We start from the raw sequence: 18,904 nt of genomic DNA, 5'->3' as shown, positions 1-18,904 counted from the left end.
GCCCCTTGGGATAATTCTAGAATTGAGACTGAAGCAGTTACTTGATTTCTTGTTTGAGAGGAAAAGATGGGGATTTTGAAATGAGACATTAAGTGTGGTTTATGAACTTTCCTAAGAAAAACCACATTAAATAACAAAAAAATTAAATAATATTTATTGAATGTCACTTTTGTAAGTGAAATATCTACCATTTTTTTCTATGCAAGCTGGGAAGAATTTAAATGAAATCTTTTATAAATGAATGATGGGTGTTTCACTAAAACTAAGAAAGCTAAGGCTTAAAAATAAAATTTTTTTGTTGTTGTTATTAAGACTCCCAAGCAAGTAGAAGACCAGTCATGTAAAAATTTTGAATGTGAAAATGTCATGTCACAACCTGAGAAAAATGATCCTTCTCAGAATATACAGTTAGATGATCATGAGGCTCCTAATGAATGTCTGAGGTAAGCATCCTCTTATTGTGCATTTAATTTTTAAAATTTGGATAAAGGTTTTGAAATGTTAAACAGATTTTAGAATAAGGGCAAATAGTTTGATTTGTTGTCATTATATTAGGTTATATAGTACTTGAAAATAATACTGCCTTTGAAGAGAGTTTACATCATAGTTTTTATAGTGTTAAATTGGTCTTCATGTTGATTTCTCAGCTAGAAGTTGTTGGAAAAAAGCTGCTTATTGTAATTTCTATCTTGAATTTTCATGGACAGTTTTACCACTGAATATGTACAATAACTTATATAAGTTTAGGTCCAAAAGTGAAAATGCTACTTAATATTTTAGTTTGTTTCTTTGAGATTAGATTTATTACATATTTAAGGTTTATCTAATTTTTAAGTAAAACTTTGTTTTGGAAGATGGTGGCAGGGGACCATGTCTGGCTGTACTCAGAGATAACTCCAGGGATATACATTGCCAGGGATTGAATTCAGGTTGTCAAAAGTCTTTATATTTCCTGATCTACTGTATGTTTTATTTAAAAATATTTTGGAGGCTTCAAGTCATATCTCATGGTGCTCAGGGCTTAATTCTGGTGGTTTTCGGGGAACCATATGGGGTACAAGGGATTAAATGGAGGTTGGCTGCATGCAAGTCCCGACCCTCTGTACTATAGCTCTGGTCATCTACTGTGTGTGTGTGTGTGTGTGTGTGTGTGTGTGTGTGTGTGTGTTTTAATTTATAAAATTTTTGCTTTTTGGGTCACACCCAATGATGCTCAGGAGTTATTCCTGGCTTTGCATACAGGAATTACTCCTTGCAGTGCTCAGGGAATCATAGGATGTCGGGGATCGATCCTGGATCAGTCATGTGCAAGGCAAATGCCCTGCCCACTGTACTGTTACTCCAGCCTCTCTATTATAGGTTTTTTTTTTAATGTAAGAGTATTGCTATTTATTCAGCCATTAGGCTGATTGAATTGGGAATGAACTCCACTCTACTATAGATTTTAAGCTGAAAAATAATCTACTTTGTATATGAGTTCTAATCACAGATGCTGTCCTTAAGTTGGTACACAGGTGTATGAGCCATAAGAAGAGGTTTGTTTTGTTTACTAGGTTGTTTCTGCTTTCTTGCACATGCTTTCCTTGTAATTTGTGCATGGATTGTCTATGAACGTCTGGAAATCTGAGACATACATTTTTTACCTGTAAAAATTAAGCTTATCAAAGTTTACTATTACTTTTTGTTTTTATTTTTTCAGTGCAAGGGATTGAACCTAAGACCTCATGTGGAGTTATATCCCGGGCCCTAAAGTTCTTTTATTACTTAGCGACTAGCTGAACAGTCAGATCTAATTATAAAGTATGTTTTAACCTTAAAATCTGAACTGGGGGCTGGAGCCATAGTACATGGTAGGGCACTTGTGGCTGACCTGGGTTTGATCCTCGGTATCCTAAGCACTGCCAGTAGTGATACTTGAGCACAGAGCCAGGAATAAACTTTGAGTACAGCCAGGTGTGTCCATAGAGTTGCCCCCTCCAAAAAAAAACCTAAAATATTAAAAATCATTTTCTTAGGGCTGGAGTACAGTGGGTAGGGGCATTGTACACTGTGTACGGGAGTTCACTCTCGCCTTGCACACGGCTGACCTAAGTTTGAGCCCCAGCAACTTATATGACCCCCTGAGCCCTGCTAGGAATGATCCCTGAGCACACAGCCAGGAGTAAGCACTGCTGAGTATGGGTCCCCTGTAATCAGTGCCCTGCCTCCCAGGGGGGAAAATAAAGTAAGACTAAAGGGAGGAAGAGAGGCCCTAATTCCTACTCATAAGGCTGATTCATAAACAGATCTATTTGAGATACTGATCAAGTTTGATTATTTAAATGAAGTGCTTTTTTGTTTGTTTTAATTTTTATTTCAAGATTCCTGGGTGAAATAGGAGTAAAGAGGTTGCAGACATACATTGATTTAGTATCTAGAACTAGAAAGTCTTAGCAAGAATTTTCTAAGGATGATATGAAAATTAAGTGATTCTAATTTATTGCTACTCTAATTGCTGTTAGCTTTTTTAATGTATTTTTATCTTGAAACTTTCTTTTACTTTTTCTTTTTATTTATTTATTTATTTTCTTTCTGGGTCACACCCGGCGATGCACAGGGGTTACTCCTGGCTCTGCACTCAGGAATTATCCCTGTATCCCTGACAGTGCTCAGGGGACCATATGGGATGCTGGGAATTCAACATGGGTTGGCCGTGTGCAAGGCAAACGCCCTATACACAGTGCTATCGATCCAGCCCCTAAAACTTTAAAAATTTCAAAAGATAGCATTTTTCTTTCCTTATTTTATTTTTTTGCCCAGGGATTTTTGAGTCTTTCTTGCAGGTTTTTTGTTTGTTTGTTTGTTTGTTTTTTAACAGTTGTGTATTCCTGGTATTTTGGCACTAATTTCTTGACTGTGTTCTCTTTAGCTGTCAGTTTGGTTTAAAATTTGACTTTGTGCCTTTTATTTATTTTTTTTGTAGTAATATTCAAGAGGATAGTACATCAAATGTATTCAAACAAGTTCCAGTTCTAAAGACTCGATTTCAGAAACCAAAGCCAAATATAGGAAGAGGAACTAGAAAAAGAGAAATGTTCTCTAAGGAGGAGGTAGCAGAGGAGATTCTTTCCTCTGAGAAAATGACAGCAGCTTTGAGAGAAATTGCAAGACTGGAAATCTCACCAAGGGAGGAGGTACCCGTAGAGGTTGATACTACTCAAGAAATAAATTCTTCTTTAAAAGAATCTGAAAGAAGAGATATATCTCCCAAGGAAAAGATTGCAGAGACAGTTGACACCACTGAAGAAATGGAAACAGATTTGAAAGAAACTGGAGTGGAGATTTCATCAAGTCAGACAGTAGCAGAGGTGACTGAAGTCATCGAGGAAGAAGAGTTAGGTTTCAAAGAAACTGAAGTAGAGATTTCACCAAGTGAATCAGTACCTGAGGTGACTGAAATCACTGAGGAAAAAGAGTCACATTTAAAAGAAACTGGGGTAGAGATTTCACAAAGGGAGATGATACCAGAGATGACTGATGTCATTGAAGAAAAAGAGTCAGATTTGAAAGAAATTGTAGAAGAGATTACACTATGTCAGAGCATAGGAGAGGTGATAGAAATCTCTGAGGAAAAAGAAACAGATTTGAAAAAAACTGAAGAAGAGATTACACCATATCAGAGGATAGCAGAGATGATAGAAACCACTGACAAAAAAGAGTCAGATTTGAAAGAAACTGGAGAAGAGATCATACTCTGTCAGAGGATAGCAGAGGTGATTGGAATCACTGAGGAAAAAGAAACAGATTTGAAAGAAACTGGAGAAGAGACTACCCCATGTCAGAGGATTGCAGAGATGATAGAAATCACTGAGGAAAAAGAGTCAGATTTGAAAGAAACTGGAGAAGAAATTACACCATATCAAAGGATAGAGATGATTGGAATCACCGAGGAAAAAGAGTCAGATTTGAAAGAAACTGGAGAAATGATTACACCGTATCAGACTATAGAAATGATAGAAATCACTGAGGAAAATGAGTCAGATTTGGAAGAAACTGAAGATGAGATTATACCATATCAGAGTATATCAGAGATGATAGAATTCTCTGAGGAAAGAGAGACAGATATGAAAGAAATTGAAGAGATTACACCATTTCAGATAGCAGAGATGATAGAAATCACTGAGGAAAGAGAGACAGATATCAAAGAAACTGAAGAGATTACACCATGTCAGAGGATAGCAGAGGAGATTGAAATCGCTGAGGAAACGGAGACAAATTTAGAAGAAACTACACAAAAAGAAATACCTCAAAATGAAAGAGTCTTAAATGAGGTCAATACATTTGGTGAAGTAGAGACAGATTTGAGGGCAACTGGAAAAGAAATTTCCCTAACGGAAAAGGCACCGGTGGGGATCAGTGCCATAGAGGAAAGGGAGGTTTTTATGAAAGAAACTGGAAAAGGAGATATGTCCCTGCTGGAGAAAATACCAGGAAATGGGACTGGCAGTGGGGAAAGGAAGGCAGATTTTAAAGAATCTCAAGAGGACATTTTCTTGATGAAAAGCAGATCAGAAGAAATTGGTGCTGCTGAGGAAATGGTGGCAGATTTAAAAACAATGAGACCTGTAGACGTTTCTCTAAGGGAAAATAGAACCGAGGAGACTGGTACCTTAAGACAAACTGAGACAGACCTGACACAGGACAAATGTGGTGACTACAGTGCCAGTCCTTCTCTGAATGCCAGTGTATGTATATCTGTTCCTCAATTTACTTTTGATTGTTGTTCTTACCCAGCACATTTAAACTCTTAACAGCCTTACGTATTTTCTCTAAATTCTGTGATAAGACCCTTGAGTAAAATAGTATTTTTGGTTGAAATAGGGGTTGTTTGGGTCACATCTGACTGTGCTTAGGATTTTTCCTGGCTCTGTGCACAGGGGACAATATGTGGTGCTGGGGCTCGTACCCCGGTTAACTGCACACAAAATGAGTGTCTTAACTAGTTGTGTTAACTCTTTGGTCCAAATAGATTTTTGTGGGTATGAAAATGTTGCTATCTTAATATCATTTTTTTTTGCTTTTTGGGTCACACCCGGAGATGCACAGGGGTTACTCCGGGCTGTGCACTCAGAAATCACTCCTGGCAGTGCTCGGGGGACCATATGGGGTGCTGGGAATTGAACCTGGGTCGGCCGCGTGCAAGGCAAACGCCCTACCCGCTGCGCTATCACTCCAGCCCCTTAATATCATTTTGATATTCTTTTAGAAAAAGAATATAGAAATTGGAGTGAATGTTTTTTTTTTTTTAAACAAAATCTTTATTTATTTGCTTTTTGGGCCACACCCGGCGATGCACAGGGGCTACTCCTGGCTCTGCACTCAGGAACCACTCCTGGTGGTGCTCAGGGGACCATATGGGATGCTGGGAATTGAACCTGGGTCAGCTGCTTGCAAGGCAAACACCCTACCCACTGTGCCATCTCTCCAGCCCCAAAATTGGAGCGAACTTTTGCGAACTTTTATAAAAACAGATTTTTGAATAATTCATTTCTGTATCAGTTTTTGTCTCTTTCTTGCCTTACTCTATTTTTATTCATTTTACGTAACTTTAACTGTAAGTTTCTAGTTACTTGAAGTTCATGATATATCTTTGTTTTCTCTTTTGGTGTTTGGGCCACACCAGTGATGCTCAGGGGTTACTCTGGGCTCTACACTCAGGAATTATTCCCGGCAATGCCTGGGGAACCATTTGGGATGCCAGGGATCAAACCTGGGTCAGCCATGTGCACTGCAAGTGCCCTAATCTCTGCATTAGTGCTATCTCCATTCCTCTGTATTAGAACATTTCAACGTTCTAATATTTTTTTATAGGGTTTTTGTGTGTGTGTGTTTGTGTGTGTGTGTGTATGTAATGTATGTGTGTGTGTGTGTGTGGTGGTTTGGAAAAATGATAATGTTCAATATAAAAGTAAGAGTTACCAGGGCTGGGAGATGGGTTCCAGGCCTGGAGTGCAGTATTCTGTCTCCAAGATCACATGGTCTCTAGAGCACTGCTGGATATTATGCCCCAAAAACAAAGCAAAGCTGACATGTAAAAAGAGAAAGGAAAGAGTTACCTAAATTTGTGTTTTAGGATTTGTAAATTAAGTTTGATTTAAAATCTTCATTTTATTTAAAACTTCAAAGCAAAACAGTTTTTTTTTTAAGTATGTTTAGAATAAAGAGGTTTTTCTTGGACATATATGAAATGCTTAAGGAATCTTGTATTTGTGCTGATTTACTTTAATTATTTCTCCAGAACATTAGCAGTGAACTTCTTCCCATGGTACAAACTTCTGTAGAAGTAAAAACAAGTTCTGAAATGGAAATGTCAAGTTCAGTGCACTCTTTGCAAATTTTAGACTGTGATATAATAGAAGATCAAGGGACGCAGCCTACAGATACTCAAGAGCAGTTTTCAGATGTTAATATAAGGTAAAGTGCATCGGTCTGTATAACCTTTAAGAAAAAGACTATGGGTCCGGAGCGATAGCTTAGTGGGCTGAGTGCATACTTCACATGCAGGAGGTTTGAGTTCAATCCCAGCATCAGATTGTCCCCTAAGCTCCTTCAAAGGTGACCCCTGAGCATGGAGCCAAGAGTAGCCTCCTACATCCCTGAGTGTAGCACAAGAACTAAAAGTTAAAGAAAATACATATGAAATAATTTGCAAATTATGTCCACCTAGCTACTCACTAGGTAACATGAAATATAGCATAATGTTAGGAATTTTTTTAAAACTTTTATTGAGATAACATGATTTTTAATACTGTAAGACCTACTTTTGAGTTGCTAGAGTGATAGTACAGTGTATAAGCACTTGCCTTGCACATGGCCGACCGGAGTTCCATACCCATCATCCCATATGGTCGTTGTGATTCCTGAGGCAGGAGTAACTCCTGGGGACAGCCAGGTATGACCCCAAAACAAAATTAAAAAGCTAGTTTTGAGAGACTGGGAGAGAACTGAGTCATTTTTGACAGCTGATAGTGAGAATTTCTAATATGCTGAATTGTGTGTATCACATGCTTCTAGTTAATATGGGTATGACACAGTTGTACTTTGTGCAAAAATAATGGGATCTCTGGATTGTACAGTTTATGTGTTTCACCATCTGTCGAATAGTCAGATGTCTTTCTGTTAGGAATTGGAATGTTCACTCCTAGTCTTTAAATTGGTGCCCTGTCCCCATTCCCTTCGCCTCTTCAGTTCATTCTAAAACCTGATAATCTTTGTTCCAAAAGCACATCACTTCCTGAAGAGCAGAAGCCAGCTGAAGTTAAGCCAGCACCTTTTGTGAGGAGCCGATTTAAAAGACCAAAACCAAACTTGGCAAGAGCAGCTTTGAAAAGGGAAACCCTGGCAGCAAAAACACCTGTTTTGGGGAAGAAATTGGAACCTGCTAAAATGGAGGGTGCTGTGCTGGCGCAGAACACAGTTCTGTCTGACCAGCAGGTGAGTGATACACAAGCTCAAGAGTGTGTGGTGACTGAAATCAAACTCATAAAGATTCCTCATGCCTTTTCCTTCGTGTGAGATGTGGCTTGAAGCTCACATCATTGACCGTGGATGAGTGCGTCATGGGGAGGGATTGAGGTGGCCTGGGCTCACCTTCAGCTTTTGCCCTCCGCTGTGTGACCGGTGCAAAATGTTGCAGTTTCTTCATTGGAAAAATGGGAATTTAGATAATTTGGGGGAGATGGGGGAGATGTCTGGTTTTTGGCTTTGGGGCCACACCTGTGGCAAGCTCGGGATCTGCTCCCAGCTCTGTGCTCAGCAGTCACTTCTGGCATGCTGGGGGTGAAACCTGACTTCTCATCTGCTCGGCAGGTCAGAATAGAGAAATCTGTCTTCTTTAAAATGGTTCTATGTTGTTAAATTATAAAGAAATCGTCACTATTTAATTCAGTCTCTTACTAATTGAAATGTCAATTGTTTCTTATTTTTGTTGGGGGGTTTTTATACTACTGTGATTAATATCTTTGTACATGATGATATGCTCATTTGAATATTTTAATAAATTAAATCACTTGCAGTTGAAATGCTGAGGATTTAAATTTTTGAGAGAGATCATCCTATTGTCTACAAAGATGATCCTAGTTTGTTCTGCTAGTATAGATGAGAGTTCCTATTTCAGTACACTGTTACGGAGCCTTGATGAAATATCTTTTGCTACCTTCTAGGACGTGTCTCCTCTCACAACATCAGGAGAGAAAGACGAGTCATATCCCAGGGAGGGGGCTGCTGGGGCCCTGCCTTGCGTGCAGTCTGAGCAGGACCCTCTGCCCACAAGTTCTGGTGACTCTAAAGAGGAGGCTGAGTCTACACCAGCCCGGGAAGAGGATGTCGCTATTTCTCTGGGGTGAGCAGGACAGTATTTGAAATTTTAAAGTGAGAGTGCTTTGACATATTTCTTTCTTCACGATCACGATCCTCCCGTTGTTCATCGATTTGCTCGAGCGGGCCCAGTAACGTCTCCATCACAAGACTTGTTACTGTGTTTGGCACATCGAGTACGTCACCGGTAGCTTGCCAGGCTCTCCGAGAGGGGCGGAGGAATCGAACTCGGGTCAGCCATGTTGGCCGCTTGTAAGGCAAACGCCCTACCGCTGTGCTATAGCTCCAGCCCATTTCTTTCTTACTAAAATATATTTATGTTATTTGGGGGCTGGAGAGACAGCACAATAGGGAAGGTGCTTGACTGGTACCTGTTTCATCCCCAGCACCCGATACGGTCCCCTGAGTCCCACCAGGAGTAATCCCTGAGCACAGAACCTGGAGTAAACCCCGAGCACTGCTGATGTGGCCTGTACCTCCCCCAGCCCCCCTCCCAAAAGATACATTTTATGTATTTTAAAAGCAACTCTAAGAACATTTGATTTATTTTTATTCACAAGACTGACTGCCTAAGTTAGAAAGTCAGATGAGTTCAACACATCCTCATGCTTGTCTGCTTAAATTTACTATTAGTTAAAGATTATACACAGATGGGCTGGAGCAATAGCACGGCAGGTAGGGTGTTTGCCGTGCACATGGCTGACCCGGGTTCGAATCCCAGAATCCCATATTATCCCCTGAGCACCGCCAGGGGTAATTCCTGAGTGCAGAGCCAGGAGTGACCTCTGTGCATCGCCGGGTGTGACCCCCCAAAAAAAAAGATTATACACAGAACCGTGCATTAGCATATATATTTCCTTTTTCAAAATTGTAACGGAATACATATAAAATAAACCCCACTGTTAAACTGGGCTTGTTGTTGCTGAGGTGGGACTGTACTTGGGGTTGATATATCTGTGCTGCATGGCCCATCAAGCAGGATGGTTCAGTGCATTGGCCTTGGGCTGGGGACCACCAGGGCCACACAGTCAGGGTCTCCAGGGCTGTACCTGTCTGTGTATGGAGGAACCATGTGGTATTAGGGATAGAACTGGGGTCCCACACATGCAAAGCACACATCCCTGTCCTCCGTACTAGCTCCTTAACCTCTTGGTTTTTGGGGTGTGTATACTGTGAACTGTGCAGCCACAGCCATCATCCATCTGCAGAACTTTTCATTTCTCAGGCAGAAACTATCTACCTATTTAACCGTAATTTCTCATCTCTCTTTTTTTGTTGTTTGCTTTTGGCCTGGAGCAATGGCACAGCGGTAGGGCGTTTGCCTTACACGTGGCCGACTTGGCCGAACTGGGTTCGATTCCGCTGCCCCTCTTGGAGAGCCCGGCAAGCTACCGAGAGTATCTCACCCGCACGGCAAAGCCTGGCAAGCTACCCATGACACATATTCAATATGCCAAACACAATAACAACAAGTCTCACAATGGAGACGTTCCTGGGTCCACTCAAGCAAATCAGTGAACAACGGGAGGACAGTGCTACAGTGCTACAGTGCTTTTGGGCCATCTCTGGCAGTGCTCAAGACATACTACTGGCTCTGTGCTTAGGGGTCACTCCTGGCAGAAATTGGGGGATCAGGTGGGATGCCAAGGATTGAAGCCAGGTCAAGTTGCCTGCAAATCAGACACCCTGCCCTCTGTATTAACGCTCTGATCCCAGTTTCCCATCCCTCTTTCCCTCTAGTTCTTGCCTGTGCTTTCTATCTCTGGATGTGGTCCCTTTTACGCACTGTTGATACAATATTTCATTACCTTTTGGGAATAGAAATTGCTGTTTTCTTTTATAGAATGAGATCTATTTATTATCATGAAGTGATTTAAGTTTCTTCCAATACTCAAAAGTCTTTCTGGGGCCAGTAATAGGGCCTTGCATGTGTGAGTCTTGGGTTTGGAGCAACAAAAAAGGAAAATGACAGTTTAACTATTATTAGAGATGATTCTTTTTTCTTTTCTTTCTTTTTTTTTAACGCTATCACTTTTTTACAGCACACTCTCTTTTCCTTGTCTCTTTCTAGAACTCAGAGTACGAGCAGTTTGCAGCAAGAGATGAAGGAAAGCACAACCCAAAGTGCTGTACCGGTAAGGGGCCGGCTTCAGAGACCCAGACCAAACATCAGAAAGGCTGGGCAGCGGCAGGTAGCATCAGGAGTTGAAGCCAGAGACGGGACACTTCAGGATCAAAGAACAACATTACAAAAAGAGGAAGCGGAAAAGAAATTGCTGGATGCGGTGAGTTATTACTATATAATTAAATTGAGTCCTTCTGTGCATATTGGAATATGAAATGATAGCTCTGGCTTAGCATCTGTACCTGTTCTCAGTGCTTTCCGGATGTCATTGTTTTCCATTTTATGAATTAAATTGCAGTGCCAATGACGGAACCTGGCTTCTCTCCACGTAAGGCAAAGCGGGGGATGCAGCTCTACCTCTGAGCTGCCCCCCACCCGCCCATGCCTCAACCCTGGCTTTGAATATGAATTTTTTTCTTTTTTGGGTCATACCCCGCGATGCACAGGGCTTACTCCTGGCTCATGCACTCAGGAATTACTCCTGGCGGTGCTTGGGGGGCCATATGGGATGCTGGGAATCGAACCCAGGTCAGTCACGTGCAGGGCAAATGCCCTATCCACGGTGCTGTTGCTCCAGCCCACACGCTTGGATATTTAGAAGTGAAAATAGATATTTTTTCCATCCTAACTATGAACACTTTCACTGTGAAAATCTATACAAAGTAGCACCATTGCGAGCCTCCAGAGCTAACCCCTCTCGTGCTCAGTTTTAGCATTTTTAGTAAAAGACATATTAATGCATGTTGTTCATGTTTGTTAACTTGGAACAGAGATTTTTTTGCTGAATAAGTGACTTTTGACATCAAGAAATACAGAGATCTTCCATTTTAGGTGTTGGATTGAATGTCAGCTTAGCCGGTGGCTGATGGATGGCTCTTGATGTTAGAAGCAAATTTGAGTAATCTAATGCCCATTCTAAATGGTTCTTGTCAGTCCTTTTCTCTACCAAGGGAAAATTTACATTTCAAGTGACCTGCTGTCATCAGTGTTTGTAGTCCTCCTCCAAAACACTGTTGTTTTTGGTAGGGGGTGGATTTCTTTGCATTTTCTTTTTTATTATTAGAGTTTCGGTAATACGCCTATAAGTATGTTAATATTTATGGTTTGATGGACTTAGTTGCTACCCCTTGCCCCCAACCAGCAAAGGCTATTTTACACTGTCACGGTCACTGTCCTCCCGTTGTTCATCGATTTGCTCAAGTGGGCCCAGTAACGTCTCCATTGTGAGACTTGTTACTGTGTTTGGCATATCAAATACGTCACGGGTAGCTTTCCAGGCTTTGCCGTAAGGGCGAGATACTCTCGGTAGCTTGCCGGGCTCTCCGAGAAGAGCGGAAGAATCGAACTTGGGTTGGCCATGTTGACTGCTTGCAAGGCAAACGCCCTACCCGCTGTGCTATTGCTCCAGCCCATTAAATACTAGCAATTTGAAAAAAAATTGTTCTGGGATACACTCAGCAGTGCTCGGGAGTGACCCCTGGCAGTGCTCTGGGACCATAGGTGATGTTGGGGATTCAAACCAGGGTCTATGGAATGCAAGACAAGTGCCTTAACCCCTGTACTAGCTCTCCAACCCCTAAAAAACTTTATTTTTGAAAAAATGTCTTTTTTGTTCTGGTTTCATAACAGATGTTTGTTTTATTATAGTTTCTAAAACATTGTATAGGCACTAAACTTCAATAAAATCTTTTTTGGTTCTTTTGGGCACACGTGATGGTGCTCAGGCCTTATTCCTGGCTCTGCACTCAGGGATCACTCCTGGTGGGCTTTGGGGACCATATGTGGTGCCAGGGATTGAACCTGGGTTGGCCACATGTATGGCAAAGGCTCTATTCACTGTACTATCTCTCCAGTCCAGAACTGCAGTGATTCTCGAAGTTTTTTTCTTCACATTAGGAAATTTAATTTTGTGCTTCAAAACATAAGATGTTGCAAAGTTATTTTGAATCTTAATTTTAGAAAATGAAATACCTGTCCTAATACTGACTTTTAATTACATATGTAGATGTGTTGTTGAGAAAATATTTAATATGGTTGTGTCCCTCTAGGCAAATTCTCAGCTTGGAATTGAAATTGAAGTTGTATCCTCCAAAATTTCAGAATGCAGAATGAATGATATTTTAGATGAACAGAAAAGGTAAGTTTGCTTAATGGGAAAGAATCATGTTTTTGCTTTGGATTTCTTCTTTAGATGAGGAAGGTGTATTCCTAATAGTGCTCAGGGAACCATATGGTTCTGGGGATGGAACCAGGGCCCCATGTGAGAGCAAGTGCTGTGGTACTGAGCTAATCTCTAGCTCTACCTAGGTATGTTTTAGTAAGGGTTTTTGCATCATTGATTTCTTTATACGTTAAAATTTTTATGAAAGGTTAAAGAATAACTAATTTTTAGACTAATCCATTTTAAGTCTAGTTATGCAGCTCTTTTAAGAATTGTATGACTGATGGAGCTGGAGTGATAGCACAGTGGGTACGATTTGCCTTGCAAGCGGCCAGCCTAGGTTCGATTCCCAGTAGTAATTCCTGAGTGTGTGAACCAGGAGTAAACTCTGTATCACTGGGTGTGACCCCCCCCAAAAAAAAGAAAAACTCATATGACTGATGGTCTCTTTGATTGTAATTTTTCTGAAAATCGTGGCAAGGATCTTTAGTTTTTTATTTTAAAACTAAAATTTTGGGGGCCTAGGTCCATAGTCGAGGTGGTAGGGTGCTCGCCTTGCCTGATGCCGGCCCCTGTTCAATCCCCAACATTGTATGGTCTCCATACGCTGCCAGGCATTGACCCCAGTCACTGCTGGATATGGATATGGATATGAAACTCCCTCTCCCCTCAGTCTGAATTTTCTATCATTTTAAGTTTTTTGTATCATTAAAAATGTATTTTTCCAGCTCTTCTGGGCCTGAGTAAGTACCACATTGCCAAACCTGAGCCCTGACCCATCAGGCCTATGTTATATAGCCAAGAGTGACTCATGGGTCCCTGAGGACTGCTTAGGAGTGCCTCTCACCCCCCCCCCCTCGACTGCCCCATTTTATAATTAGCATTAATGTACTAGCTATGACTCATAATACAAGCCTGTGAATATCTGCCATATGTAAAACCTGTGTCCTAGGATAGTAATAGTGACATTTTTTCTTTTTGGGGGGCCAAACCTGGTGGTGTTGAGGTGCTGTATTGGTATATTGGCTTGGGGTTCACTCCTCGTAGTGGTTGGGACCAGTTGGTACTGGGGATTGAGTGAACCTGAACCTCCCATAGGCAAAGCATGCACACTAGCTCTTTGAGCTTTCTCCCCAGTCTAAGAGTGGTACCCTTTACTTATTTCTTAAAAGTTCTTGTTTTTTTTTATAGACCACACTCAGCAATGCTCAAGGCTTCCTGTGAGCAACCTAATCGTTGTACTAGTCTTGCTGAACCCTAAGCTTTTTTCTAAGTTAACAGTCATGTTATGGACAGATTGACTGTAGTTTTTAAGCCTGTCTACTCTCAAGTTTGAAGCACCAAGACTGTTTTGACCATTGTATGTTTGTTTATGCTTCAGAACTCAGTTGAGAGCATTTTTTACATGGGACTGAGTAATGATTACTGAGCACAGAGTCAGGAGTGAGCCCAGAGCTGCCAAACCACCTTCCTCCCAAAGAAAGCATGAAATAAAATTTATCTGATATGCCGCTGTGAAATCTACCTTCAACTCTATTGGCATTTTAAAAACTCACTTGTGGCCTAAAGAGATGTACAGTCGATAAGGCTCTTGCCTTGCACATGCCCAACCTAGGTTTGATTGCTGGCATACCATGTGGTACCCTACGCACCACCAGGAGTAATTCCTGGAGTAACCCCTGTGCATTACTAGGTGTGACCCCCTCCCCCAAAGTGGGGGGAGGGGCTGAAGAGAGAAACAATTGTCAGGGTGCTTGGCTTGCATGCAGCCAACCCGGATTCAATCTCTGGCACCCCAAATGGTCCCTCAAACGTTTCCAGGAGTGTCTGAATGCAGAGCCAGGAGTGAGCCCTGAGCGCAGGCAGGTGTGACCCCCAAACAGAAAATTCGGTGGTTTATCTGAAAGTTAAGGAAGAGTATCTTACATATGCTCGAGCTCCCCCACTCGAGCAAATCGACGATCTTACATATGAACATCAGTAAATGAAAATGAAAAATTTTTGATAGTTTTGTAGGATGATTCCCTAGGCTCTACAGAAAATGAAGTTATGAAAGCTTATATGTTCTTCCTTTCATATTTGTCATGTGTGGTTTCATTTTACATGTTTGGTTTTTATTGTCTTCTTTTACTATAGATATATTTTCCCCTTGAACATAAAATTGTTTATGCCCACAGTGTTTAATAGCTATTAGGTAGCAAGAAGTTCTGATTTTGTTTTCAATGAAATCTATGTTTCATTCCAGTCATGAGCATAAAGCAACTGTTCCCAGTCCAGCACCCTTGGTAAGAAGGCAATTCCAAAAGGCTAAGCCAAATCTGGGACGAGCACATGGCAAGAGAGAGGAGCGCTGTCTAGGAAAAGACAGGGCTGGTCAGAGCCAGGCAAAGGAGCCAGAAGAGAATTGGCTGCAGCAAGGAAAGTCTGACACCCAGCTGCTGGAAAAAGTAAGTGTGAAAGAAGAGTTTTGATTACTGGATTCTGTTTTGTCAGGATGAGGAAGGAGTCCACTTAAAAAAAGATATAGTGTTCCCTTTTGTCAGATAACCTTTTTATGACGGATGTGTGACGTTCAGCATTATAAACAGAGTAGGGATGTGTGCGTGCGCGCGCATGTGTGTGTGTGTATACTTCTAGCTTTAATCAAATAAAGTAAGTCATCATATAGACTTCTCATGCAGCATGTTTCTTCTTTACTTTTAAGGACAAGTCTGAGCTTAAGACGTCTCACGAGATTTCAGCAAGAAAGGATTGTATAGTAGGTTCCGCAGAGCCTGGTTTGATGAAGAAAGGTGCTCAGTCAGAAGTTAGACCATCAGCAAGTATTGGAGAAAAAAGTATAGGGGATAATTCTATGTCTTCCATTATTAAAGAGCAACATCTCAGTAAACCACCCAGGTAATGTTTTATATAATAAATATTTTTAACTTTTATTATTTATTTTTTACTTTTTTTTGCCTTTTGGGTCACACCTGGCGATGCATAGGAATTACTCCTGGCAGTGCTCAGGGGACCATATGGGATGCTGGGAATCGAACCCAGGTCAGCCACATGCAAGGCAAACGTCCTACCCATTGTGCTATCGCTCCAGCCCCTATTTTTAACTTTTAGAATAGGAAATAAAAGTAATTTGCTGTTTATAGATACCATACTCTTAACTTATTGCTAGAGTGAAAAAGATCACTAATTGCTGGTTTTCTACAGATAATTGCACAGCATGAAATTGTAGAGAACAATATTGCTGTGTAATCTTCAAATTTACTAAGAGGCTGCCTTTCAATTATTGCAATAACTGAAGCAAAAGGACAGTTACATACTTTGATAGAGGTACTAAGCAGTCCTAAAATAGCTCTGTCACTGTCATTGTTCTCCTGTTGTTCATGGATTTGCTCGAGCGGGCCCAGTAACGTCTCCATTGTGACACTTGTTACTGTGTTTGGCATATTAAGTGCATCACGGGACGCTTGCCAGGCTTTGCCGTGCGGGCGAGATACTCTCAGTAGCTTGCCGGGCTCTCAGAGAAGGGCGGAGGAATCGAACTCGGGTTGGACGTGTCGGCCACATGCAAGGCAAACGCCCTACCCTCTGTGCTATCACTCCAGCCCGAGCAATCGTAGAATATAAATGTATCAGCTTTATCTGTTACTGAACAGTGTTCCATGCCAAATATTTATCTGGGGAGAGGGGAATTAGGCTGTACCCAGCAATGCTTTGGGATCACTCCTGGCAGTCTCAGGGAAGCATATATGGTACAGGGGATTGAACTGGGAAGCTTCCCTTAACCCCTGTACTCTGTTTTTCAGTACTGGTACCCAAGGTTGGGGACCATCTCTGTCCCCAAGACAGGTTTTGCCACACCTCATAAAGCTCAGGGGTTCCTCTTGGCTCTGCATGCAGGGATCACTCCTGGCGGTGCCGGGAGGACCATGTGGAATGCTGGAGATCAGGTCAGCTGCGTGCAAGGCAAAAATACCCTACTCTCTGTATTATCTATCTGGCCCCCAAAATAGGTATTTTAGAAAGATAGTTTGAGAACTAAATAATTAATGGTACTAATTTGTATGTGGTCATAAATACAAATGAAACATATATAACTGTACAATTCTATAATTCTCAAGGAAAGTGGAAGGGATTCTAGCTTCTGAAAAGTAATGCTGTTGGGGCTGGAGAGACAGCACAGAGGGTAGGTCATTTGCCTTGCATGCGGCCAACCCAGGTTCGATTCCCAGCATCCCATATGGTCCTCTGAGCACTGCCAGGAGTAACTCCTGAGTGCAGAGTCAGAACCCCTGTTCATCGCCAGGTGTGACCCAGAAAGCAAAAAAAAAGAAAAATAAAAAAGTAATGCTGTTATTGTATTTCTGCCCTCCCTCTTTTCTACTGAAGAATCTATTTTTCCTAGCAGGGTACACCATTCTGCACTACAACATGTTCTGGCTCAGTGTCCTTTATCTCTTTTTCCTTCTAACATTTTCCAGTCTTTCATGTTGTCTCTGTTTAATAAGAAAACAAAATGGCCAAGAATTTAAAACTTTTTTTAGAAGGTGGAGTGGGGCACATCTGGTATGCTCAGGGGTCACTCCTGACTCTTCAGTCAGGGTTCACTCCTGTTTGGTGCTCGGGAAACCAAATGGGATGCTGGGGATCAAACCCTGGATGGCTGTATACAAGGCAAATGCCCTGTATTATCTATCCAGCCCCAAGAATTAAAACTTTCCATGAAAAATTTGAAGGTAGATACCTCAGAATCAGCTGAATGAGAAACTAGTAATAATAATAATAATTCCTTTTACAGCATAGGTTTTTGAATAGGTGACGGGGGTGTTAATTTTCAAAGCTTGAAGTGGAATTTCACTGCTTTCATTAGAATCATCCTTATGCATGTAATACCAGCATTGTTCTTTTGCTTAAACATACAGTTGTCCACAGCTCTTAAAAGAGCCAAGTTATTCTAAAACTGCTTTGGATCGAAGAACAGCAAGCTCTTCTATCTCTGAGCATGAAACAGATCACAGCGAGAGGAGAACGCACAGAAAGATCAAATCAAATGCTGCTCGAGGGCGCGGATCAAAACGGGTGCGGAGTAAGGCCCCTAAGAAGGAACCTCGAACTTCAAAAGCCATGCTGGTGACCCTTCGCGCCTCTCAGGAAGAAGAGGACGACGATGATGATTTGGACCTCGACTATGAAGAAGAAAGCTACCATCTTGCTCCCGAAGAAGTGAACAAAGCGCCCGTGTTCGTGCCCATTGGCCTCAGATCTCCTGAACCCGTTGCTGCTCAGATCGAAGAAACAATGGAAGAGGTAGAGGGTTTTTTTTTTCGTTTGTTTGTTGGCGTACACTTGGTGCTTTCCTCTGGGCTCTGGGTCAGGAATTACTCCTGGCTCTGTGCTTGGGGAACCGCATGTGGTGCTGGGGACTGAACTGGGGTCAGCTGTAGACAAGCCCTCTAGCCTCTGTTCTACCTCTGTGGCCCTGGAGATTGGTTTCTGATTGCTTGGAACTTCATCGTATGTTGTTTTGCTTGTAGTAGCCCTTTCTTGGTGATTATTAGGATTTGAAAGGTTTGTTCTCTGAGTAGCCTCTACCAAGGGTATTTATTTGAACCCTAGTGGGTTGCATAAGGTACTAATAAAAATCAGTTTTTGTGATCTCTGGTTGCCATGGTACCAGGAATTGAAGCCAGCTCCCTGCATGCAAAGCACGTGCTTTAGCCAATTGAGCGATCTTTAGTCCTCACTGTTTGGTGCTCGGGAAACCAAATGGGATGCTGGGGATCAAACCCTGGTTGGCTGTATACAAGGCAAATGCCCTGTATTATCTATCCAGCCCCAAGAATTAAAACTTTCCATGAAAAATTTGAAGGTAGATACCTCAGAATCAGCTGAATGAGAAACTAGTAATAATAATAATAATAATAATAATAATAATAATTCCTGTTTTTTCTTTTTTTCTTTTTTCATTCCAGGCCAGTAGGATATTAGCAGAGATCTCTCTTCAACTTTTGAATCCAAGTAGTCATAACACATAGAAATTATTTTAACTTTTTTTTTTCCAGATAAGATTTTATTTGGGCTGGAGCCATAGCACAGCGGGTAGCGTGTTTGTCTTGCACATGGCCAACCCGGGTTCGATTCCTCTATCCCTCTCGGAGAGCCTGGCAAGCTACTGAGAGTATCCCGCCCACTCAGCAGAGCCTGGCAAGCTACTCATGGAGTATTCGATATGCCAAAAGCAGTAACAACAAGTCTTACAATGGAGA

General features: G+C 41.6%; 1 protein-coding gene across 1 annotated transcript in view; it reads left to right on the top strand.

Moving 5' to 3' along the window:
- The window catches only part of BDP1 (B double prime 1, subunit of RNA polymerase III transcription initiation factor IIIB), a 76,229-nt gene that overhangs the window by 30,073 nt on the left and 27,252 nt on the right, over window positions 1–18,904 (top strand). The window contains exons 16-25 of the mRNA XM_056112415.1: window positions 313–443; window positions 2,963–4,724; window positions 6,278–6,453; window positions 7,263–7,473; window positions 8,202–8,380; window positions 10,427–10,640; window positions 12,529–12,617; window positions 14,887–15,088; window positions 15,346–15,539; window positions 17,561–17,945. Of these exons, the coding sequence (XP_055968390.1) occupies window positions 313–443; window positions 2,963–4,724; window positions 6,278–6,453; window positions 7,263–7,473; window positions 8,202–8,380; window positions 10,427–10,640; window positions 12,529–12,617; window positions 14,887–15,088; window positions 15,346–15,539; window positions 17,561–17,945 (3,543 nt within the window). The remainder of the gene's footprint in view (window positions 1–312; window positions 444–2,962; window positions 4,725–6,277; window positions 6,454–7,262; window positions 7,474–8,201; window positions 8,381–10,426; window positions 10,641–12,528; window positions 12,618–14,886; window positions 15,089–15,345; window positions 15,540–17,560; window positions 17,946–18,904) is intronic.

The sequence above is a fragment of the Sorex fumeus genome, unplaced genomic scaffold (assembly GCF_029834395.1).
Source record: "Sorex fumeus unplaced genomic scaffold, SorFum_2.1 ptg000018l, whole genome shotgun sequence".
NCBI lineage: Eukaryota > Metazoa > Chordata > Mammalia > Eulipotyphla > Soricidae > Sorex > Sorex fumeus.
This window is presented reverse-complemented; position numbering and strand designations above follow the sequence as displayed.